The sequence below is a fragment of the Lepus europaeus genome, chromosome 12, assembly GCF_033115175.1.
Source record: "Lepus europaeus isolate LE1 chromosome 12, mLepTim1.pri, whole genome shotgun sequence".
In the NCBI taxonomy this organism is placed as follows: domain Eukaryota; kingdom Metazoa; phylum Chordata; class Mammalia; order Lagomorpha; family Leporidae; genus Lepus; species Lepus europaeus.
In genome coordinates this window covers 3,011,262-3,035,560 of record NC_084838.1, presented here as the reverse complement: position 1 = coordinate 3,035,560, position 24,299 = coordinate 3,011,262, and the positions used below count along the sequence as shown (strand labels likewise).

The 24,299-nt window shown below is 59.2% G+C and overlaps 1 protein-coding gene across 2 annotated transcripts in view; it reads left to right on the top strand.

Annotated features, from left to right (window-relative positions):
- CFAP77 (cilia and flagella associated protein 77) overlaps positions 1-24,299 on the top strand; it is a 131,979-nt gene that overhangs the window by 87,631 nt on the left and 20,049 nt on the right. For both annotated transcript variants that reach the window (XM_062206874.1, XM_062206873.1), the window contains 2 exons: positions 16,637-16,742; positions 18,574-18,675. In XM_062206874.1, coding sequence (XP_062062858.1) covers positions 16,637-16,742; positions 18,574-18,675 — 208 coding nt within the window. The remainder of the gene's footprint in view (positions 1-16,636; positions 16,743-18,573; positions 18,676-24,299) is intronic.

Sequence of the window (24,299 nt, the reverse complement as noted above, 5' to 3'; positions counted from 1 at the left end):
ATTTTAATAAGCGTTTGCAAATGTGCACATGCCCTCCGTGTGTCTTAATTGTTACTGCTCCTAATTGCTCCGGCCGTCCTCGATTAGGCTGAGTCCGGGGTGGCCAGGAGAGAGCAGCTGGCGCTCTCTGTGCATTCCAGGGGCGCTGCCCCCCCCACCCTGCTGGGAAGCCTCACGGCACACTGGAGGCAGAATGCCGCCGGAGGATCCCTCGAAGGTCCGTGTGTGATGCTGGCCAGATGGCAGGTGGGCAGCCCCTACTCTGAACTTCCGCGGCAGCCGTGTGCTGCTCTTACACCCCGACCTTGTGCCGGTACCTCCAGGGCAGCCTCGTTCAGCAGCCCGGGACATCCTGGTGAGTAGGGGCTTGGCCCGCTCCTGTGCGGATATGGGGTCATGGGGTGAAGTCACCCACACGTGGCTGCTGTGGACTGGGTGGGGACTAGTCTGGCCTGCGTGCCCAGCACTGACCGTGGCACTGACCTAGCACACACAGGGGTGGAAGCGACACAGGTGGAGAGGCTGCCCGTTTTCCCGAGCCAGAGGCAGAGCTGAGACAGGATGTTGTGATAGGCTGTCCTGTCTGGGTTTTTTATAAAATTTATTATATATACATATAATAAATTGGAATTGGAATTATATATATAATTATATATGTATAGACAGACAGACAGATCCTGCATCCACTGGTTCACTTCCCAGATGGCTACAATGGCCAGGGGCCAAAGCCAGGAGCCTTATTCAGGTCTCCCATAGGCACAGGGGCCCAAGCACTTGGGCCATCTTCTGCTGCTTCCCCAGGTGCACGAGCAGGGAGCTGGATCAGAAGTGGAGCAGCCGGGACTCTAACTGGTGCCCACATGGGATGGCAGTATCACAGGCTGTGGCTTTACCTGCTACACTGCAATGCCAGACCCTCAGCTTTCGCCGTGTCGATTCTGTCACCTTTTCCTGCAGTGGCTCCTCCCTTCCCGAGAATCTCCAACTCCTGACGCACGGGGTGCTCCAGGCCTGGGTTTGCTCACCCCGGCCTCTCCAGCGCGGACCATAGCACCTTCGCTGGAGAGACCGTCAGGAAACGTTTGCTGGATGAATCTCGGGATCTGAGATTGAAAGCCAAAAGCAACATGTGATGGGGGAGGGGGGGATCCTGGCCTCAACCGCAGGGTAGTCCGGTGTAGATCGCCCCTGATCCGGTGCCAGAAAGCATTCAGACCACGGAGAAATAAAGCGTGTGCTGCAAGCCGCCCGGGCTGCCGGCCTTCCTCCCGTCCTTCCACCAGTGGCTACTGCTCCCCCACTACCAGATGTATCATCGGCCGACGCTGACAGACGTGAACGATGGAGGAACTTTTGCAGGCTGTTAAAAAAAAAAGTCCACCCCCTGACAGGTGTTTTGAATCTCTCTGCCAGGCTGGCTTATTTTACAAATTGACAAGGGGCCCATCCGTCACTCTGGGTCGTTTTGTGTCTTCTGGAACTGACAGCCAAAATGCAAGCCAGCCACCCAAACTCCAGTGCCCTGCTCCTCAGCGCCTTCCCCCGCAGGGCACCTGCTGCCTGGCCGGCCAAGTTGGGATTTCTTTCTTGGTGGCCCGACCCCCAGCTGCGTGAGCCCCCGGCTGACCACGAGGGGGAGCCTGCAGCTCTCGCAAAGACCCCAGCCTCTGGGAGCCACCTGCCGTGTGCACCCCGCTGGGCCTGGCCAAGCTTTTCCCACACCCACCGCCTGTCGCGAAATCTGGGGGGGGGGGGGGGGGGAGCACCGACTGCAGCAGCTGTCAATCACTCTGATACTCTGTCATCGTCAGAGTTCTGTGAAGATGACTGGCTCCTAATGGGTGCTCAGATTCCCTGGGGAAAAGCCGGTGTGGGGCCCTTTATGGCCTTGAGTCAGAGCTATTGAGAGCAAAGAGACCACCCTTTGGGGCCCCAGAAAGAAGAGGAGGAAGCCAAAGATTCCTGCGCCATCCAGCGGACTCTGCCGTGTGCCTCTCCCGCAGGACTGTGCTCCTGGCCGCATTAATGGGACAGGTGCAGAGCACGGGAGAGGGCATCCCTGCTCCTTCCTGCTGCTCGGGTCCTATCGGAGCATCGGAGCATCGGGTTTAAAAATACAAACAGGAGCCTGCCCGGAGGGACGCCACGGGGATGGTGGTGGGACAGGGGGAGGGGAGGACTACCCTGCACAAAACCAGGTCTTCCTGGCTGGGCAGAGGAGACAAAGCCACTGGAGCCATTTCGAGGACGAGGGAGGGGCTGCAAAGAGCAAAATGAAGACCAGCAGGGGCGGGGTTGGGGGTGCGGAACTGGCGTGGGCAGGGTCTGACATCAGCCGAGCCCTTACTGAGCGTGCGTCGTCTCATTCAACACTCAGAGTCCGCCACGTGGGGACCGAGAGCCCCAGTTAGGAACGGGGAAACTGAGCCCGAAGCCACCAGCACCGGGATTCGAGCCCCACCTCCCTGCAGAGCCACTGTCCCTCCCCACGGCTGCGCATTTCCAGGGAATAGAGGAGGTCACTTCTTGTCCTGAGCTCCCTGCACCACGGTCCAGGTGGCCTTGTGCGGGGGGAGAAGGGGGGAGTCTGGCTTCAAACCCCGGCTCCAGCAATCAACAGCCAAGCCTGGTGAGCATGCCCTTGGGCCCAGCTCTCCTCCCTGGGGGCCAGTGTAGGAGGCACTCAACACCTCCCCTTAGCCGCGACTGCACCGCCCCCCGACTGTGCCGCCCCCCCCCCCCTGCACCACCAGGACAGAATCTTCCTGTGGTTCGGGCGTTGCTGGCACTCGTACCCGCATGCCACTGCCCAGCCACGCGCCTCAAACTGGCCCCACAGGGGTCCCTTCTTCTCAGGGGTCCCTCTGCTTTCCTCGATCTGGACTTTGAGGGAGGTTAGTGCCAAGGGGCCCTGGCAGAGCGATGGTGCTGAGAGAAGGGAGTGGAAGGGACCCCCAGGCCCCCCCAGCTCCCCACCCCTGCCCCCATCCACCCCGAGAAGCACAGCCGGCTGCTCCTGCTCCGTCCTCGCCCACACTGTCCCAGCTGCACAGTGGCTTTGTCACCGGAGCCACGACGGAGACATTTTTCTTGCTTTGCCTTTCTGCTCTCCTGCGGCCCAGACAGAGATTTATTCGCAGTCCGACACTCGTGGCGTCCATGGCAGGGGAGGGCTCAGGGAGGCGTGGATGGACCCATAATGGATAGGACCGCGGCTCCCCCAGGGGCCCCTCTAGGCCCAAACCCCATCCATCAGGAGCGGCTGGGTGCCAAGGTCAGCGCTAATGAGGCCGGCCCGGCCGCTCCTCCCCAGGGCCTCCCTGGTACATCCCACGCACACGCGCACTCCAGGCCTGCTTTTGCTTTTTCCAAGAGCTGGGCCACACCTGGGTGGGGGCGGAGCCCTGCTGCACACTAGGTGCCTGTGGCCCTCACAGCAGGTGCTGGGGCGAGGTGGGATCAGCTTCTCTGGCGTCGCGGGCACAGAGGAGCCGGCCAGCAGCCCGTGGCACCATGTGAAGAATCAGGCCATACCGAGCTGCACAAAACCCGCGTGTCGTGCCCGGGACCTGGCTCCTTGGGAGCCGGGCGGAGGCAGCCGTTGGTGCTGGGCAGTTGTGAGTAGCAAGAACAGCAGCTTCTGCGTCTGCAGCTCCCGCACGGCCAGCAGCATTCTGGGTGCGTCCCCGGCACCTCACAGGGCCCCCCAGGAGCATCCTGTGGGCACCAGCTCTCCCATCTCTCTGTTTCACAGACGGGGAAGTGGCAGCGCTGTGTGAGATAGCCGCTCCGGCCTTCCTGGCCAGAGGCTGACCCCACGCAGTGCCCCTTCAGCTCCCTGGGCCCTTCCCTCCCCACTTTCCCTGGGAAGTTGGGAAGACCCCTGGCTAGAGCCCCCATCAGAACTTGTCTCACGGCACTTCCCACGCTGGCTCGAACTCCCAGCCCCTAAAACCTGACCCAGAGCCGGGCTGGGGACGCAGGACCCTTTCTTCCCGCGGATGCCTGAGCCTTGCTGGCGGGTTCTGGGCAGTCGGGCGAGCTTGCTCAGTAACCATGACAACTGCAGCCATTGTCCGCCTCCTCTCTGGGTGCCTCTCAGGGAACGTCCCAAGCAAACAGGCTCGCTCAGAAGCTGCACAGCAAACTCCCATGGACCCGCCTCCTGCCTTGAACAAACCCGGCAGTGTCTGCCTCTGTTTCTTTCATCCTTAAAGCAAATGCAGCAGCGTAGACCCCAGGCCCTCCACGCCCCTGCCTCCGCCCCGGCCCCTTCCCCGGGGACCTTCCTGAGGCGGGGCCTGCGTGCTTCCACCCGGCCTTCTCCCCTCTGCTGCACCATCCGATCACCACTGCTGTGCCTGCGCACCTGTCACCCCGGGCCACCGGCTGGATCGGCCACCTCCGACGGGCCCGTCTCCCTCTTGCTGGGCTCCAAGGTGTTCCTTCCCCCTGTGAGAGCCTCCTGCTCACCTGGTGCTCCTGTGTGGATTCCTTGGTGTTGTCCCGCCTTAGCAGGGTCGCTGTCAGACATGGGACCCCCGACGGCATGCCCCCTCCCCAGCTCCTGCTCTCCTGCCTTGCCAGTGTCCGGCCACAGTGCGCAGAGGCTCTGCCCTCTGGCCTCCTGGGGCACCCATGATCCCCTGTGGAAAGGGGAAACTGAGGCCCACAGAAACGGCTCCTCTCCCAGTTGGCGAGAGCTGGGTCTTCCAGCTGCCTGTCCCCTGGCCTTTTCCCAGTGGGGCTCCCCATGTGGTTCTCACCTCACGCCCGGGTGCCAGGCTCCCCCCTGCAGGGTGGATTTCCGAGTGGTCCAAGGTGCTTCCTTCTCAACCTGTTCCATTTCAACTTTGCCAAGCGGCTGCTGCCCACCCTGCTAGCCTCCTGACCTCCTCTGTGAGGCTCTGGGGTGGGAACTGCTAATTGAATTCACCCTTGTGAAAACTGTTACCAAATGGCCAGAGGGAAGTCAGGAGCTTTTGTGTTATGTCTACAAACAATGAAAAAGGACCAGCCGGCTGGGTGCTCACTCTGATCAACTCCAGCCTCCTGCCATGGTGTGGTGGGTGGGATACGCCCTGTTACTGCCCCCTCCTCCCAGATACAGCCCCCAGCCCCGCCCTGTACTGCCCCTCCTCCCAGATACAGCCCCCAGCCCCGAGGCAGGGCAATTAAGGTGGGCAGGAGCTTTAACTCCTGCCACCCCCTACCATGCAACCAGAGCTGACCACTCCCACCCCCACGCACACACACATCTTTGTGCTGGGGGCTGGTGGGTGCGGGGGCCTCTGCATAGGCCAGGCCCAGACCCATCACCCTCAGTGTGTGCCAGGGACTCCGTGAGCCTGGGTCACCTGCAGGTGGGGAGTGCATGCCTGCTAAATGCAGATTCCCCGGCAATTCTTGTTCACCCTCAGAGGTGGTGTAAAAACACAGGTCCCCATCCAGTCTGAGGCCTTGTCTCCTGGCACCAGGGCAGTTGGATCTGGGGGTGGGCACCCCCTCCCCAGGGCTATAGGGGACTTCAGTTAAAAAATAAGAAAGAGAGACCCATGCTGAGGTGTAGCAGGTAAAGACACTGCCTGTAACACCACACTGGCATCCCACAGGGGCACCAGTTCAAGACCCAGCTGCTCCTCTTCCAATCCAGCCCCCTGCTAATGTGCCTGGGAAAGCAGCGGAGGACGGCTCAAGTCCATGGGCCCCTGCACTCACATGGGAGACCCAGAAGAAGCTCTTGGCTTTGTCCTGTCCCAGATCCAGCCATTGCAGCCATTTGGGGAGTGAACCGGCAGATGGAAAAAATTTTTCTCTCTAACTCTGACTTTCAAATAAATAAATAAATCTTAATTTAAAAAAAAGCAAGAAAGATAGAAAGAAAAGAGAGCACTTGGGCCAGGGCCGTGGCTCACTAGGCTAATCCTCCGCCTGCGGCGCTGGCACACCGGGTTCTAGTCCTGGTTGGGGCGCCGGATTCTGTCCCGGTTGCCCCTCTTCCAGGCCAGCTCTCTGCTATGGCCCGGGAGTGCAGTGGAGGATGGCCCAAGTGCTTGGGCCTTGTACCCGCATGGGAGACCAGGGGAAGCACCTGGCTCCTGGCTTCAGATCAGTGCAATGCGCTGGCTGCAGAGTGCCGGCCACGGTGGCCATTGGAGGGTGAACCAATGGCAAAAAGGAAGACCTTTGTCTCTCTCTCTCTCTCTCTCTCTCTCACTATCCACTCTGCCTGTCAAAAAAATAAATAAATAAAATAATAAATAAATAAATAAATAAAGCACCTGGTATGTTTGTTGTTTAGAAGGTTTCCAGCTAGGGTTACACGTTCACAAGGCTGCTGAGGCCTGGCGGGTGAAGGGGGAGCTGGCTCTGTAGGAGACGATAGGGAGTGGTGGGGCCTGTGTTGGACTTGACATTCTGACACATGGGCTCCTGTGCCAGTTACGGATGGAAGCTGGATATTTGGATTTTTATGTAAATTCTTCCAAATTTTAAAAATTGATAGTTTAGGAGGTTGTTTTTTTTTTTTTAAAAGATTTATTTATTTATTTATTTGAAAGGTAGAGTTATGGAGAGACAAAGGCAGAGAGGGAGAGACAGAGGTCTTCCATCTGCTGGTTCACTCCTCAGATGGCTGCAATGGCCAGAGCTGGGCCAATCCGAAGCCAGTAGCCAGGAACTTCTTCCAGGTCTCCCAGGCAGGTGCAGGGGCCCAAGGACTTGGGCCATCTTCTACTGCTTTCCCAGGCCATAGCAGAGAGCTGGAAGTGGAGCAGCCAGGACTCGAACCGACACCCATATGGGATGCCGGCCCTGCAGACGGCAGTTTTCCTGCTACACCACAGGGCTGGTCCCTAGAAGTTTTTTTAAACGCTACATGCCAAACTAGGCAGGTGTGCAGGCCAGATATGCCCTAAAATCCGCTGTCGATGGCCCCTTTAGTGCAGTGGTCGTCCAACACTGATTCTGAGCAAATGACTTCACCTGACTGAACTCCTGGTTTCCTTGTAAATAAGCGGGAGTGATGTAGTAGTGCCTATCAAGTCGGCTTCTGGATACGACACTCAGTACAGCAGGGGGCGGGGCCCGGGTGGAGAGGGAGGTTCTGTGTCCTGACCGGGGAGGGTTCCGGGGAGCAGACATGATGAAGTCACACGGATACACACACAAGAGCACAACCGTAAGATCAGCATCACCACGGGCGGAGCATCCGTGATCGGAATGTCTGAAATTCGACACGCTCCAAAGTCCAGAACTGTCCGGATCCCACACGTGGCGTGGTGAGGCACGGTCCAGCGCAGGTGCACTAAGAGTACTCAGGAAGTTCCGTAGATGCGTTTCCTGTTGAGACTTGGACCCTGACCCGGGATATCTCATTATGTTCACCCAAACATTGCAAAATCTGAAGAAAAATCTAAAACGCTCAGCACTTCCGGTCCCGGGCATTCGGGACCAGAGGCAGTCGGCCTGTGTCCGGGTTGTGACGCTGGCCCACCGTTCTGCAAAATTCTGCCGTGGTGGAGAACTGGACAACAGGCACAACGGGCTTCTCTGTTACGTCTTAGAACTGCACGTGAGTCTTCAGTGATCTCGAGCAATATTTCAGTTTAAAAAAGCAGGAATGCCAGGAAGGACTGCACAGCATCGGGGTACCGAGGGTGCAAGGCTGGCCGGAACCGCTTGCTGGTAGAAAAACAACAGCTTTGGCCGTGAGGAAAAAGCGTGGAAGCCGCTTGGCAACCAGACAGACGAGCTCACTCGGGAGTCTCGGGCCCCGGGGAGCAGGAAGGCAGGTGCCCAGGTCTCCGATGATGTAAGCGTGGCCTCAGGAGCCACCTCGGGCACTGGGCACCGTCCCCAGGAGGTGCAAGCCACAGTGGGTCTCTTCGGATGGCCCATTGCTGGTGCCCAGCCCGCCCCTGCCCCCACGCCCAGACCAGCCCACCCCGGAGGCCGCCAGCCACCCCTTCAAGGGCTCACAGCCCCGTGGGCGCCTCCCCGGCCCCCTGGGAGCAGCCGCCTGCTGGCGTGTTAGAGATGGATTTTAATTTTATTTTAACAAAATAGCTGTCTCCAACTGGAAGAAGCATCAAGAGCCAAATAAGGAGCCGTCCTGAGCCGCCTCGCGTTGAACAGACCTCCGCGCTGTCATTGATTTTCCAGGAAGAAAAAAATCGCCTCTGGCTACTAAACCGAATTAGTAGTCACTGATGACCAATTATTTCAGCCGGCTGTGAACGGAGCGCGCACTAAAATCCGGTTTGTCAGCGCCGTCTCCCTTCTGAAACGCCCCTCCGCAGCCGCGCGCCTCGGTCCCTCGGAGGGGCCTCGGGTGCTCGGCGCCAAGTTCTGCGGCTGCACAAAGTTTTAATGAGCAGCGAAGATGAAGACGGCGGCATGAAAGGGCGCCTCTAATCCCCGGCGCGCTCTTGGCAGGGAGCGGCGGTGGCGAACCGGGGCTGTCAGCCCGCATCCCCCGCGCACACCAAGTGTCAGCCTAACGTTTGCAAATGATAATTCCCGTTTCCCGTGCTCCGAGATCAACGCCTGGTCTGGGGTATCAGTGGCAAAGCAGCGAGGGTGGCTCTGATGGAGCTAATTGGAGGTTTCTTGGAGGCCTCCCCCCTGATGGCGTTTGGTTTCAGTCCCCATTTTCCACTCAGTTCTGATGCTGTCGGGCAGGTGAAGAACTTTCCCGAGAGGTTCCTGCCCTGAGACCAGCAAAGGATTTGTCCAGGATCCCAGCTGCCAACCCCCAGCTCCCACCCGCAGCGGTCACAATAGTCAGGACAGGTGGCGCCCAGGGGCCTGTAGGCGAGCGCACCACCGGGCACTAGCGCCAGGGTAACTGGCAACGTGGAGGGTGGAAGCCCTGGCTGCTGTTGGTGGGGACCCCTCCCGGGATGGGGCCCAGTGGGTGGGGACACACCCCCCCCCCCAGGGATGGGGCCCAGTGTAGAGTTCAGAAGCCCAGGGGAGCCATCTGTGGGAAGGCACAGGTTAACTCGCCTGCCCAGCACAGAGCAGGAGATCCCCGAGCGCACTCACCCAGCCCCACGCTGGCGGTGTGCCCCGGGGGACCGCAGGTAGTGCACAGACCCAGACGCTGTCACGCCATGCATGCTGGTGGCTGCGAAGGCACCCCCGGTGTGCACAGTGCTGACACAGCCGGCAGGGCTGAGGGAGGGACCCCGCTTGGGTGGGGAGGAGGCAGGACAGGGGCTGGACTGGAGGCCCCAGGACCTACAGGCAATGGGAAGCCACAGGTGGGTGTTGACAAGGACAGGCTTGGATTTTCATTTTTAAAAAAAGTCTTAGCTCCTGCTTGGGGGCCCAGGAGAGGGGATCAGGAGGCAGGGCAGAGGACGGAGTCTGGAAAAATCCGGAGTCCTCTGGAGAAAGGTCAGCCCCTGGACTTGACCTTTCTCTGCTCTTGGCTTGCCAGCCGGTCCTGTTCAGCCTCAACCGCCCGGGCTCTGTGACAGCTGATGCGAATTCTTTCAGAGGGACTCTCCGGAGGGCAGGGAGCCCAGGCTGTGCCACTGGGAGGAGCCGTGTGGCCCTGGGCAGCCTCTCACCCTCTCTCTGGGCTGCAGCTTCCCCGTGCTCATTTAGTGAGAATGAAGAATCAGGATCTTTCACGTCAGCTCCCTGCAGCTCCTTGGCAGAAAACCGCAGAGGGCTGTCACTGTGGAGTACCGGGTAGAGCCACCGTCTGCAGCGCCGGCATCCCATGGGCGCTGGTTCAAGTCCCGGCTGCTCCCCTTCCGATCCAGCTCCCTGCTGGCGGCCTGGGAAAGCAGCGGAAGATGGCCCAAGTGATGAAGTTCCTGGCTCCGGCCTACCCTGGCCCTGGCCCTGGCCATTGTGGTCATTGGAGGAGTGAACCAGAGGATGGAAGTGCTCGCTCTCTCTCTCTCTCTCTCTCTCTTACTCTGCCTTTCAAATAAATGAAATAAATCTTTAAGAAAATAAAGGCTTGTACATGGACCTTAGTCCATTTTGATCTCTTTTATTTTGCTGGAAAATATAATCCATTTTGTTTCGTCTTTCATTTTCATTAGCATGAAGTTGTGCATAAGATTCTCTTGGAATGGAAAACTTTACCTGCACGCAGGGGCAGCTGCAGGTTTTGTGGACCCAAAACTCATTCAAGTTTGAGGGCCTCATTTGAAAAAAAATTCAAAATCCTGAATATGAATTTAAGCGCAAAGCGGAATACTTAATTTGTTGTGCCTAAGCGAGTGCTGACAGAGGAGCGCCACCCACTGATAAATTTTGGAGTCTTTTATTGCCGGCGGCCGAGAGCGGGCTCATGCCCCCAAAGAACTCTCAGCCCCGGAGCCCAGAGCAGCAGGGTTTATAAAGGCAAAACCCACAAAGTCGGGAGGGGAATACATGGTTACCAGGGCCAAGCTGACCTAAAGCCTATGCGGAACTAACACCAAGTAGAACCCTAGCAATACCAGTTACGGCCGTAACAATTTCAATCGTAATCTTGACATTAACCCAGGTTTTGGCCTAGGTCATGTGTGGGCCGAGGCAGATTTCAGTTTGACCATCAGCCCAGGTGCAGCCCCTCCGCTCCCAAGCTTGAGCGACCGCTGGGGACTTGCTGTGCTCTGCCAAGCGGGATGCAGGGGCCGCTGGTGTCTGCTGCTTTGGTTCAGTTCCAGACCAGCGTCTCTGGGTGGGGGGAGGGGTGCGCTGTCTCAAGATGGAGTCTCGGGTGCTCCACAATGGAGTCCCTACCGTCAAGGTGTTACTTCACATTAGAGACAGAAAAGGAATCAGAACAAATTACAAATATAAATAAGCTGGCAAATACCACAAACCACAAAAATCCAGAAAAACTTGAAGTTCGTGCACGTGTATGTGTGCGTGTTTGTGAGCTGCCCATGCTAATTGCTTACCTTACATTTATTGGTTCCATAATCTTTGATTGCTTCTTTGTATGACAATAATTTGATAATACTTTTCTATAAAGTAGAAAATTAGTGGTAAATTCTTTATTGCATTACAAATATGTAATCTTTCAGGAGTCTGGATTCGCAGGAAGTTGTAGAATAGTGGGGAAGCAGCTGGCACTGTGGTGCAGCAAGTTGAGCCACTGCTGAGATACCAACCCCCGTATTGGAGCGCCGGTTTGAGTCCCAGCTGCTCTGCTTCCGATCCAGCTCCCTGCTAATGCGCTTGGGAAAGCAGCAGCAGATGGCCCAAGTCCTTGGGGTCCCTGCCACCAATGTGGGAGACCCGGATGGAGTTCCTGGCACCTGGCTTCAGCCTGGCTCGGTCTTGCAGTTTCTTCCATTCGGGGAGTGAGACAGCAAATGGAAAACTTCTCTCTCTCTTTCTGTCTCTATGTCGCTCTGCCTTTCAAATAAATAAATAGTTAAGAGAAGAGCAGAGATCTGCTATGCTGTGTCTGGCCTGCCCAATAGTAAGATTTTACAAAACTATTTGTGCACAGGGAAAAGCAAAACACCGACACTGATCCGATGCACCGACTTCATTCAGACATGACCAGTCTGAGACGCACTCATTCATGTATGCGTGTGTGTGTGTGTTTAGTTTTTACAGTGTTATCACATGTGTAGCTCTCTGTAACACAAGATACAAAATTTCTCCATTACCACAGAGATCTCCCAGAGTGCCCCCTCCCCACTGTTCCCCAGCTGCCAGATTTTCTATGTCACACGTGTAACCCGAGAGTGGCATTTTTCTCTCCACATAAAGGCTTGCAGATCCCTCCATGTTGTTACACTGTGTTGTCACACGTCATCATTCTCCATTCACTCCCCAAATGACCACAATGACTGGGGCTGGGCCAGGAGCTTCTTCCGGGTTTCCCATGTGGGTGCAGGGGCCCAAGCACTTGGGCCATCTTTGGCTGCTTTCCCAGGCCATTAGCAGGGAGCTGGATGGGAAGTGGAGCGGCTGGGACTACAACCAGCACCCATAGGGGATGCTGGCGCTGCAGGTGGCAGCTTATCCTCTACACCACAGCGCCAGCCCAAGTTTGAATCCCTTCTTATACAAGGTGTGAGAGTGAGGTGGAGGGGGTATTTTTCCTGACTTTGTTCTTCGTTTACCTAAGCTGGCCAGTGCTCCGGCACCATCTGTGGGGGCAACTGCCCTCCCTCCGCTGCCCTGCAACCCCACCCCTTCACTCCCTTTCCTTATTGTGGATTCACTTGTAACCTCATTTGCGATGCCCCCAATTATTAACAGTGTAGCTCCTCCGATCTTCCTTATCTGTCTGCTGTGCTCTCGGCTCTCGGCACTCGGTCCCTCCTCTCTCCCTCTCGGTCCCATTCTTTTCGACAACAAGTGATTACTGAGAGCAGGACTGGGCCACCCTCACCTTCGTGGCACTGGCGTTTGATGGCAGAGCCAACTGTCAACTAGATAACAAATGCACGAGCCAGAGCAGGTCTGGTGGGTGAGCTGGTCCGGGATGAGCCCTCTGACAGGTGACCCCACAACTGAGACGTGGAAGCGGAGAGACGAGAACAAGTGCCCAGTGCAGGAACGAGGCTCCCAGCTGGAGGGACAGGGCCTGGAAGAACAGGGCGCGGGGCTGGCGGAGGGGGCTGCCATGAGCACCGGGTTGGGGGGGAGTGGGTGAGGGAGGAGGAGCCGGAAGGGGCTTGTGGACCATGGCATGGTCTGATTTATGGCCTGGGTTTTCCCCATGATGGACCAGCCTCTCCACCTGTTTATCCAAGTTAATGAGCCACAGCAGACATGGGGAAAACCTGCTGGATCTCATCCAGACATCGTGGGCTGGGGCCCTGTGGCTCCCGACGTTCGTCCGTTTCTCTGGGGCTCCCAGCCCCTTCCGGCCTCCTTCCCAGGAACAAGCGCCGAGCAGCTTGAGAGCCGGTCAGCCGAGGCGTGGGAGGGCTGCGGGCCAGGGTCCTGGTGATGGATGCAGGGGGCGCTGCTCTGCCGTGGCGAGCAGCCTCTTGGGGTAGATATTTCGAGATTACGTCTCTCGTGTCATTAGAAAGCACAGCTATAAATTAGGCTGCTCGGGAGCATGGGGTGAGTAATAATTAAGTAATAAAAGTCGCCACGGGGGTGGGGGGCGGACAGCAGCGGGAAAACAAAGAGCCCTGTTTGTGGATGCCACAAAGGCTGCGCTGAGAAGAGACCTCGGGAGGTGCCCAAGTGATGCCTCGAAGCCGCAGAGCCCATGCTCAGATGGATCCCAGCCCAAAGGGATGCTGGGTGGAGAAGCAGGCTGGTCGGAGGTGCAAAGGGAGGGGGCGTATTTGCAGTCTAGCTCTGCTTCTGGTCTGGGGTCCAGCAGGCAGCGGAGCAAATCTGGTGCTGAGACAATAGGGAGGGGCCAGCGCTGTGGCATAGCAGGTAAAGCCGCTGCCTGCAGTGCCGGCATCCCATATGGGCGCCGGTTCAAGTCCTGGCTGCTCCACTTCTATCCAGCTCTCTGCATGGCCTGGGAAAGCAGTAGAAGATGGCCCAAGTCCTTGGGTCCCTGCACCCACATGGGAGACCTGGGAGAAGCTCCTGGATCCTGGCTTTGGATCAGCCCATCTCTGGCTATTGCAGCCATCTGGGGAGTGAACCAGCAGATGGAAGACCTCTCTCTCTCTCTCTCTCTCTGCCTCTGCCTCTCTGTGACTCAGCCTTTTAAATAAATAAATAAATCTTTAAAAAAAAAAGACAATAGGGAAGGGTGACAATTAGGGCTAAAGGGGCAACCGAGACTCGGCTCCAGCCAGTTACTGCCACAGTTCTGACCCACAGAGTCGGAGCTGGCAAATCATCAAGACAATCTATAAAGTCGACTTTTAAATGTACAACTGGCCAGTGTTTAAGGATCGGTGATGATTTCAAAGACTTTTCAGACTACTGTGATGGGGGTGGCACTGGTACAGCAGGTCAAGCCACCACCTGCGACACCAGCATCCCATATGAGCTCAGGTTCGAGTCCCGGCTACTTCACTTCCCATCCAGCTCCCTGCTAATGCACCTGGGAAAGCAGTGGAAGATGGCCCAAGGGCTTGAGCCTCTCCTGGGGCATGTGACAAAGCCTGCAGGTCCTCTTCCCAGGCACAGCGTTGTCACAGAACCACTCAGAATGACTTTGGAGCAGAGGTCATGGCCAGGGCTGGAGCCCCCAAGGGTGGGTTCTAGTGCCCCTGAAAGGCACCTTGGACAGCGCCCCGTGACCCATGCGGCCGTGGGGTCTGCTCTGGACCCTGCTGGCCTGCACGGCAGTTCCCAGCGAGGAGGGCAAAGCCCAGGGACAAGTCTCGTGGTGGCCGTGGCCCACCCCAACAGGAATTCACTGCCTTCCCGTTCTGGGCCACGCTGCCTCTGACAGCCCCACGTAGGGGAGGGGCCTGTCCTGCTTCTTCTGGCTTCCAGCGGCTCTAGGCCTTCCCAGGCTGCGGTTCTGTGGGGGCTCACATTGTGACTGAGGTGGGGTTGCTGCGCCCTGCACTCTGTCCCTGTCCCCAGACACCCACGGCAGGTGGCGCTGCAGGCCTCCCACGGCTTCCCTGCCCGCAGAGCGCCTGCTTGTCACTCGGTGAGGTTAGGGTTGCTCATACAAGAAGGATGATGGTGGTGGTGATGGTCATTTAAGGCAGTGACCCATCCTGTGCCCGCTTCCCCCTGACCATCGGTGTCCACAGACAAGCGCTCCCACAGCTCCCAGAGCCCCGATATGACTGTTCTCCTCTGCAGAACTCCTCATCACCCACCTGCCACCCCGAAGTGCCATTAGTGCAGGAGAGGCCAGGAGATGCCTTGTTGTTTATTGTCGGGGTGAGATTTCATGGCCGAGGGGCCGGCGCTATGGCACCGGTTTGAGACTCAGCCGCTCCTCTTCCGACCCAGCTCTCTGCTGTGGCCTGGGAAAGCAGTAAAAGATGGCCCAAGTGCTTGGGCACCTGCACCCAGGTGGCCATCTGGGGAGTGAACCAATGGATGGAGGACCTTTCTCTCTCTCTGCCTCTCTGTAACTCTGCCTTTCAAATAAAGAAATCTTAAAAAAAAAAAAAATTCATGGCCGCTGCCCCTCCTACCCCCCACTCCCCGCAGGTGCCGAATCTGCGCTGCAAAGGCTCATGGTGTAAACCGCCCCCCACCCCCAAACATTTCAATGCATTTCGCTTGTTCCTAATGCTGCTATGTCCTGTGTTTGGCCCCTTCCGATGGGCCCCCATGTTCTGTTCCCATGTCCTCCAACAGGCTCTGGTGGCCTCCAGGGGCTTCTGACATGAGGACGTCCCAGGACAGGGTCAGCCATTTCTCCAGTGAGTCTCGATTCCTGGGAATGGAGGCTGGTGTTGAGACCACGGGCTGGGCCCAGGGCATCCATCACCCCTGGCTCATGGTCACTTCTAACCTTTACAATGCACACTGAGAGGCCCACATGATTTTTTAAAAAGATTTATTTTATTTATTTGAAAGAGAGTTATAGAGAGAGAGATGGAGACAGAGAGAGAGAGAGAGAGAGATTTTCCATCAACTGGTTCCCTGCCCAAATGGCTACAAGGGCAGGGGCTGAGCCAGAAGGAAGCCAGGAGGCAGGAGCTTCTTCCAGGTCTCCCACGCGGGTGCAGGGGCCCAAGCACGTGGGCCATCTTCTGCTGCTTTCCCAGGCCATGGCAGGGAGCTGGATAGGAAGTGGAGCAGCCGGGACTTGAACCAGTTTTCCTTGCTTGCTCCCAAGTCCTGGCTATCCCAGGTGGATTGTTCCAGATTGTGGTTTGGCCCCCTGGACTGTCGGTGGGGGGAGCTGTGTGACTTCCTCCAGGTCTGACTGAGCAGCCGGGCTTCCTGGGTTGGGGACCGTGGCTGATGGGGGAGCTTCCTGGGTTGGGGACCGTGGCTGATGGGGGGGCTTCCTGGGCTGGTTGCACACGTGGCCTGTGTATTCAGTCCTGTTTAGAGATTCATCTTGAGGACACAAAGCCTTGTGCCTGCGTAGGTCTGGCTCCGGGGGCCGCCTCCCCCTGCCCTGAGGCCTCACCCCTGCCCATCTCTGAGATGGGAACAATAACGGTTCAACAATAATGCCTCGAAGGGTGGGGCACACAGAGAGGCCAGGGTGAGGCAAAGCGAACCAGACCAGACCAGACCAGAGGCCAGTGGCAATAAAGGCAGGTTTTATTCAGCAGGTGGGGCCTGCTGGGAGGGTCTGGGGGTGGAGAATGGCTAAGTGGAGATGCCAGGAACCATGTACGGTGGTGTGGGGGAGGGATAATCTTTGCCACAGCAAGCCAGGGGACTCAGCTCTCCGGGGGGGGGGGGGGGTGAGGAAGTGGGTCAGGATTGAAGATGGAGGGCGGGGGTGTCCACCTAGCAGGGTCCTTGGCTCAGACTGGCCTGGGCGGGCTGAGCCCGGCAGGAGGGGCTCGGGACACCTGGCTGCGGCTGGGTCAGGGCGAGAGTCTGTCGCCCTCTCAGGCCCAGCCTGTGGGCACACTAGGTGTTTGGGGAGGGGGTCATCTTAGGGCCCTGCCTCTCTCACGGTGGTCGGGGGCTGCGAAGGCCACGGTAGGGTAATCAGGCAGGTGGCCTGGAGGGAGCCAAGGATGCCAGCTTGGAGGAGAGGGCACCTCTGGCCTCCAGCCCCATCCAGACTTCCTGTCTCCAGGCCGTCGACTCCCTTCTTTGACCTGCTGCAGCACCGCTACCAGCAGCTGTGGGTGCAGGAGCAGAAGGCCACGCAGAAGGCCATCAAGCTGGAGAAAAAGCAGAAGGTAACAGCGGCCCCCACCCCTGAGCGCCAGCGGGCTGGGCGGCCGGGGAGGGGACGGCAGGGCTGGCCATGGCAGCTACTGGGAGACAGAGAGAGAGAGAAATTGAAATCGCTTACTCCATGGTTCACTCCTCCGATGTCCACAAGGCCAGGGCGACCCAGGAGCGGCCTCTGTCACTGCTTTCCTAATAAATAAATCTTTTTGGAGAATGGGGCGTGTGAGTAAGGGTGTTAGTAGAAGAGAATACTTCCGGGACCGGCGCTGTGGCGTAGCGAGTAAAGCCGCTGCCTGCAGTGCTGGCATCCCATATGGGCACCGGTTCAAGTCCTGGCTGCTCCACTTCTGATCCAGCTCTCTGCATGGCCTGGGAAAGCAGCAGAAGATGGCCCAAGTCCTTGGGTCGCTATACCCACATGGGGGACCTGGAAGGAGCTCCTGGCTCCTGGCTTTGGATCAGCACAGCTCCAGCTGTTGCGGCCAATTGGGGAGTGAACCAGCGGATGGAAGACCTCTCTGTCTCTCTCTCTGCCTCTGCCTCTCTGTAACTCTTTCAAGTAAATAAATAAAATCTGTCTGGTGGATCACAGTGTGGGCGTGGCGGCAACACCCCCCAGGGCTCAGTTCTACACAGAGATCCGGGGGGGCGGGGGCAGTGCCCTGAAAATGCAGCGTCCAGGGCCCTCCCCAGCTGACCCTGGGGCTGGAGGCTGCAGACCCTGCCTTCGTCTGCTCTGGCCGCCGTCACGATGACCAGGGCCAGTGGCTCCAGACAGACGGTTGTTCTGCTGAGGCCGCTCCTTGCCCGGCAGGTGGCGTCCTCACCTGGTAGAGAAAGTTCTCTGGTCTCTGCCACTTCGTAAAGGGCACAGGTCCCATTGGGTTAAGGCCCCACCCTTATTACTTTAGGTCATCTTGGTTGCCTCCCAGAAGGCCCTGATTCCAGGGCGCGGGCACTGTGGCACAGCAGTTATGATGCCACTGGGGACCCCTGCACCCCGTATCAGAGCACCCGGGTTCAGGTTCCAGCTCTGCTCTCCCTTCCAGCTCCTTGCTCATGGGCACCCTGGGAGGCAGCAGGTGGTGGCTGAAGTCCTTGGGCCCCTGCCACCCATGTGGGAGACCCGGGTGGGCTCCTGGCCCCTGCCGAGCCCCAGCTGCTGTGGGTGTTTGGAGAATGAACCAGAGGAGGGGAGAGTTTGCTCTCTAGTGCTTTAACTTGCAGATGAGTTTTTCACAAAAGATTTTTTTGGAGCCCCTGTCTCCCGATACAGTCACACCGGGGTTGGGGCTGTGGCCCCTGAATGTGGGGGACACAGCTCGGTCCGCAGCAGACCCTGTGAGCTGCAGGAGCCAGATGCATGGCTTCCACTGGTTGAGGAGCCATGGCTCCCTTGGTGCCTCTGAAATGCCACCCGCAGAGAGCTCAGAGCCCCCGGCCCCGGCCCCAAGGGGGTCTTTCCTCTCCCAAGGGGCAGGCCATGCTGAGAACCCCCTCCCCAGAGGCAGTAGCAACCCCCTCCATCCCTGTCACCGAACAGCTCCTGTCTTCAAACCCCACCGAGTCCCCGGGGCCCCGGGCCAGCTCTGCCTGGTCTCAGGACAGACACGAGCTGCTTGAGCATCCCTGGCCCCGCCCCTGGCCCCGCCCCTGGCCCCCGAGCTATGACTGGGAGCAGGGCCTGGGTGCAGTGCATGAAGTAGCCTCAGAGGAGGGCTGGGCCAGAGGACGGCGACCCTTGAGAGAATCCCAGCCGCCTGCCCCTAGGTCCCCGTCAAGGGCCTTTCCCGGCGCCGGGGTGGCCGCCCCACCTTTGCCTGTCCTGGCCCACAGGTGATCCTGGGGAAGCTGTACGAGACCCGGAGCTGTCAGCTGAGGAAGTACAAGCCTCCCGTGCAGCTGGACGCCTTCTGGCACATGCCCCTCTTCCAGAAGGTAGTGCCCTCCGCCTGCCCCTCCTGTGCGCTCGCTCACCCGGCCCGGGCTTACCTGCTGTCCAGGAAACCTGTGGGCCTCTTGGCACTGATTGGCATAACCACAACAGCGGCACCTGGGGCCAGCCACCCCTGCTATTTTCTGGAATCGCCAGGAGCTTAGCCCATGCACGTCCCCTCAGTGGCTTCCCAGCCCCAGCAGGCCCATGGTACAGGCAGGATCACGGTGAACGCTGTGAAGCGGCAGAGCCTTGGGCTGGCCGTCCACAGGCCCTGGCAGGAGGGTCCCCCAGGGCCGGCGCTGTGCGCGCCAAACCTCGCTCCAGCGGTGGGGTCGCCGTCGTCAGCATCCTGCGCTGGGGACTTGGGAAGGCTAAGCAGCCCCGTGCCCACTAGTGCCGAACATGCCCCCTACGCCGGGTGGTGGCCCTGGGGAGACAGGAGCATGTGTCCACCTGGGGCCACGCCCACCTTGACCTGGACTTGAACCAGGGAACCGGCTGTGTTCTCCCGGGAGCGCACCCCGAGCCGAGCCGCGTCCACCAGGCCGTGCAGTCTCGGAGCACCCAGGTGGGGACTTGTCACTGGCAGCTTTCAGCAGGGACAGGACGACGGGCCAGCCTGGACGTGCGGGGCGGAGGAAGGGAAGTGGAGCATGGTGGGCGGGGGACAGTGCTCGCCGGCTCGCCCTGGGCGGAGGGAGCCTTTTCAGTCCCGCGGGGGACTCTCGGGGCTGGGGGAGGCAGCTGCGTGAGGCAGGGCTGCTGCCCACCGCCGCCGGCTTGCGTTCAGGGCAGTTTGGACAATGAAGGGGCCGCTGCCTCCCTGAGCTTAACGCACTTGAACAAGCTGCCGGCCTCGCGCGGAGCAGCCGGCCCCGCCGCTCCTGTCCTGCACCAGCGGCCACATCAGCACGTGTCAGCGACCATGCGCCCCGCCGCCCGTCAGCCCCGGCCGCTGCGCCGCGCTCACGGCAAATGCCGGGGGAGAACCTGCCTGGGCTGGGTCAGGAGGTGGCAGGGATCACCCCTGCGGCTGCTCCATTGGCTCTGTCCCCTGTCTCTCACAATCTCCCGCCCTCTGGGACACATCTCCCTCCGCGCTGCTGCTGGGTCCCGGCCCTCGCCTGTGCCTTTCCCCCTTCCTGCTTTCCCCTGATGTTCCTGGACACCCGTGGGGGCACAGGCACCCGGGGGGATGCTGCCCGGGGCCGAGGGGCAGGGAGCTGTGGCTGTGTGGGCACGAGATGCCCCCCAGATGCTGTGCCGGCCCCACTCAGCACCTGCATCTCCTTATGAGAGTCCAAGGATACGGACAAAGAGGGGTGCAGGTGGTCTCCCCCAGCACGGTGGGGAACCCCACCCCCAGGTAACACGGATGCTTCCGTGTCGGGAGCTTCTGGCTCATGCCTGGATCTCCACAGTGCCTGGCTCAGGGCTGCAACTCAGGGGCAGAAATAAGTGAATGAGTTTCTGTTTTCCCAAGAGGGGATTGGACCAGGTGGGCCAGGGGCTCCTCCAGTCTCTAGATTGTTCTAAAATACCGTCGCAGACAGGTAACACTTTACTCAGCACCGAGCCTCGCTCCAAGATCTTTGCCTACACGACTTCGTTTTGTGCTCAGAATGTCCCCATCGTACTGCACAGGTGAGAGCAGGGAGGGGCTGTTTCCTCCCCAGCCTCACCCTGCATCTCTCTCCAGGTCCAGGCCGGCCCGCGCTGGCAGCTACAGCTCCAGACCATCCTCTCAGCCGTCCCCTGAGTCCGGGAAACCCGGGGACAGGTGCAGGGCACTCGGAGCAGGGCACCACCCTACACAGCCCATCAGTGGCCTTAGACCCCAGAGTGCTGCTGCCTGGATATCACACTCATTCCCCCTCCCTGCCGGAAGGTGATGCCAGAAACCAGTGTCCACCGAGCCCTGGCAACAGCCCAGGGACACGTGTGATCTCACAGACACACGTGATCTCGTGCGTGCCATGTCCCCATTCTGCTGATGGGGAATTTGAGGCTCAGACAGAGAGACTCGCCCTGTAAGAAGTGGATCCTGGACCCAGTCCATGGCTTCCTAAGCCCAGGGCCCCTGGGACCCCCCCTCCATCCAGGTCTCCTCCTTTCTCTCCATACAAGGCACTCACTAACTTTGCAATTAATCAATGAACTGGGCAGCTTTTTCAACCTCCCAATACAATGTGAGCCCACCCAGGGCCATGCCTGTGGGTCCCCCACTGCGTCCCCAGAGCCCGACAGGTGCCTGGCCCAGAGTGGGGGGTCGGTAAGCCTCTGTGGGCTGAGTGAGTGCCCACCGGAGTGAGTGGAGCCACACCGAAGTGAGTGGAGCCACACCGAAGTGAGTGGAGCCACACCGAAGTGAGTGGAGCCACACTGCAGTGAGTGGCCACCGAAGTGAGTGGCCACCGAAGTGAGTGGCCACCGAAGTGAGTGGAGCCACACCGAAGTGAGTGGCCACCGAAGTGAGTGGAGCCACACCGCAGTGAGTGGAGCCACACCGAAGTGAGTGGAGCCACACCGCAGTGAGTGGGGCCACACCGAAGTGAGTGGGGCCACACCGAAGTGAGTGGAGCCACACCGCAGTGAGTGGGGCCACACCGAAGTGAGTGGAGCCACACCGCAGTGAGTGGAGCCACACCGCAGTGAGTGGAGCCACACCGAAGTGAGTGGGGCCACACCGAAGTGAGTGGAGCCACACCGCAGTGAGTGGAGCCACACCGAAGTGAGTGGCCACCGAAGTGAGTGGCCACCGAAGGTCCCAGCCTTTCCCACTGTGTGCTCAGGCACTCACTGCCCATGGAGCCGGACCAGGCAGCCAGGCGGGTCCTGCCCCTGGCTATGCGCAAAGCCCACCTCTCATCCCCCAGGGGCGGGGTCTTTGTCTGAGCCCCTTGTAGCTGCTGAGCCGCTGGCCCCATGACGAAGGGGAAAAAGCGCTTCCAAAAAAGTTGGAGCTGTCACGGTGATGGATAACCTAAATGGACTCTGCCCGCTCAGGAACAGATGTCGACGCTGAACTCTGTCAGAAATAATTAAACACCTTTCACACAGAAAAGCAGCAGGCGGGGGCGGCGCTGCGCGGGCCGGGCCACTGATCCCACCGCTCGCCTCTGGGACCCTGGCCCAGCCCCACACGGGGCTGAGAGCAGAGCAGGCGGGGCCACATCCTGGCGTGGGGCTGCCCGGTGATGTCTGTGCCACCAGCAGTTGGCCCTGCTGGCCAGGCCCGGAGGGAGGGAGGGGGAGAAAGAGTGAGCTGGGGCCTTCGGCAGGGACAGCGACATGGCCTAGCACCGGCCCAGCTCCGGCCCAGCCCTCCCAGCCTCAGTTCCCTTGTGGGAAAACAAGGGATAAGATTCTTTTTTTTTTTTTTTTTAAGATTTATTTCCACTTTTTTGGGAAGATTTACAGAGAGAGAGAGACAGAGAAATTTTCCATCCCCTGGCTCACTCCCCTGAATGGCCACAACAGCTGGGGCGAGGCCAAGCCGAAGCCAGGAGCCAGGAGCCAGGAGCCGGGACTTCCATCCGGGTCTCTCATGTGGGTGGACCTTCTGCTGCTTTCCCCAGGCGCATTGGCAGGGGGCTGGACCGGAAGTGGAGCAGCTGGTGTTCCGTGTCACTGATCCCCAGCCTGGAGTGAATGGTCACACCCTTCCTCGGGGTCCCACGTCTGGGAACGGGTGTGACGTCACCACATGCCAGCCCTGAGCGGAAGAGTGGCCCCTGGGCTCCCTCCTGGGAGCTCTTCCATGAAATGGGCTCTGACGCCCACTGGCAGGGCCGCCCGGAGGATTTGATGAGAAGCAACGTTTGCCTGCGCCCCTGATGGGAGCCAGGCCCTATGCTGAGTGGGAGGACGGGGCGAGGCAGTCTCCGGTTCCCACTGCTGCCGTGGGGCTGCCGTGGCCACTGGTGTGGCGTGCCATGGACGGATGGACAGCCAGATGGGTAGGTAGCTGCACAGGTGGACAGCTAGACAGGCAGGTTTAGATCAGCTCCGCCCATGTGCGTGCCGTGCTCACAGCCTGAAGTGGTCAGGAGACAGCACCCCAGGTTGGGAGGCTGGGCATGGCCCCCAAGTGCTAAGCCCATTACCCACGAGCCTGCTCTGGCCCACCCTGCTCCTGGCTTTCTGCAGAAGTTGGGGTTCTGCCCAGGAGCCCCTCTGGCTGCCCGAGAGGTGAGGCTGTGAGCAGCGCCCCCGCCCCCACTCAGCTCTCAGCAGCAGCCCAGCGTACGCCACTCTGCCTCTGCTCCCCTAACCGGAAGCCACCGAGAGTGGATGTTCGTGCTTCTGCCCAGAGGCCCGAGGGCTCCCCGGCACTGGCGTCGGTGCCGAGCGCACCGGGGGAGACGACTGGGCTGTGTCGGGGTGCAGACGGCGAAGGATTAGGCAGCCGCTGGAAACCTTGGCTTCTATCTGAACTGACGCTGACAGATCCTGTCGGCTGAAAGCCCCGGTGCAGTGACCGCAGCTGGACAGAGCACTCGCCCATCTCTGCACATCAGCACCGTGCAGACCCGCCTCCTGAGAGGGGCCCAGGTGGTACCCCTGCCGTCCACGGAGGGTGACACTGCAACAAGGTTCGCCTTTCTCTCGTGCTCTTTCCTGCTTTGTTTGAATTTCCCCGTTGCCCGCGTAACTTTTACAGAACAAGTAGGGCCTATTTGAAAAACTGTGCTGGCTGGCGCCGTGGCTTAACTGGCTAATCCTCTGCCTTGTGGCACTGGCACACCGGGTTGTAGTCCCGGTTGGGGCGCCGGACTCTATCCCGGTTGCCTCTCTTCCAGGCCAGCTCTCTGCTATGGCCCGGGAAGGCAGTGGAGGATGGCCCAAGTGCTTGGGCCCTGCACCCCATGGGAGACCAGGAGAAGCACCTGGCTCCTGGCTTCAGATCAGCGAGATGCGCCGGCCGCAGCGGCCATTGGAGGGTGAACCAACGGCAAAAAGGAAGACCTTCCTCTCTGTCTCTCTCTTACTATCCACTCTGCCTGTCAAAAAAAAAAAAAAAGAAAGAAAAAAAGAAAAACTGTGCTTTTTTTCTTCTTTAAGATTTATTTATTTATTTGAAAGGCAGAGAGAGAGAGAGAGAGAGAGAGAGAATCTTCCATCCGCTGGTTTACCCCACAAATGGCTGCACCAAGACAGTGCTGGGCCAGGCTGAAGTCAGGAGGTAGGAGCTCCATCTGGGTCTCCCATGGGTGCAGGGGTCCAAGGACTTGGGCCGTCCTCTGCTGCTTTCCCAGGCGCATTAGCTGGGAGCTGGATGGGAAGTGGAGCAGCCAGGACTCCAACCTGTGCTCACATGGGATGCCCGCCTCGCAGGCGGTGGCGGCATAGCCCACTGCACACAACACCAGCCGCGGTTTGTAAAGGACGGAGACCCTGGCTTTCCCCGCAGTGTGCAGCCCCCTCTGTGAGCCTCGCTCTTCCCGATGGCTTGGGAAACACTCCCGAGCTGCTGGCCTGGGCTGCTTCCCCACGGACGGTTCCCATCCAGCAGCCAATGCTGGTGCCGTGCTGGGGCAGTGAGGGCTGTCGGCTTCTAGAATCTTCTCTTTATGGCCGTAGACCCAACGCCCATTTCCGAAGGGGGTTGCCGGGGCGTCTG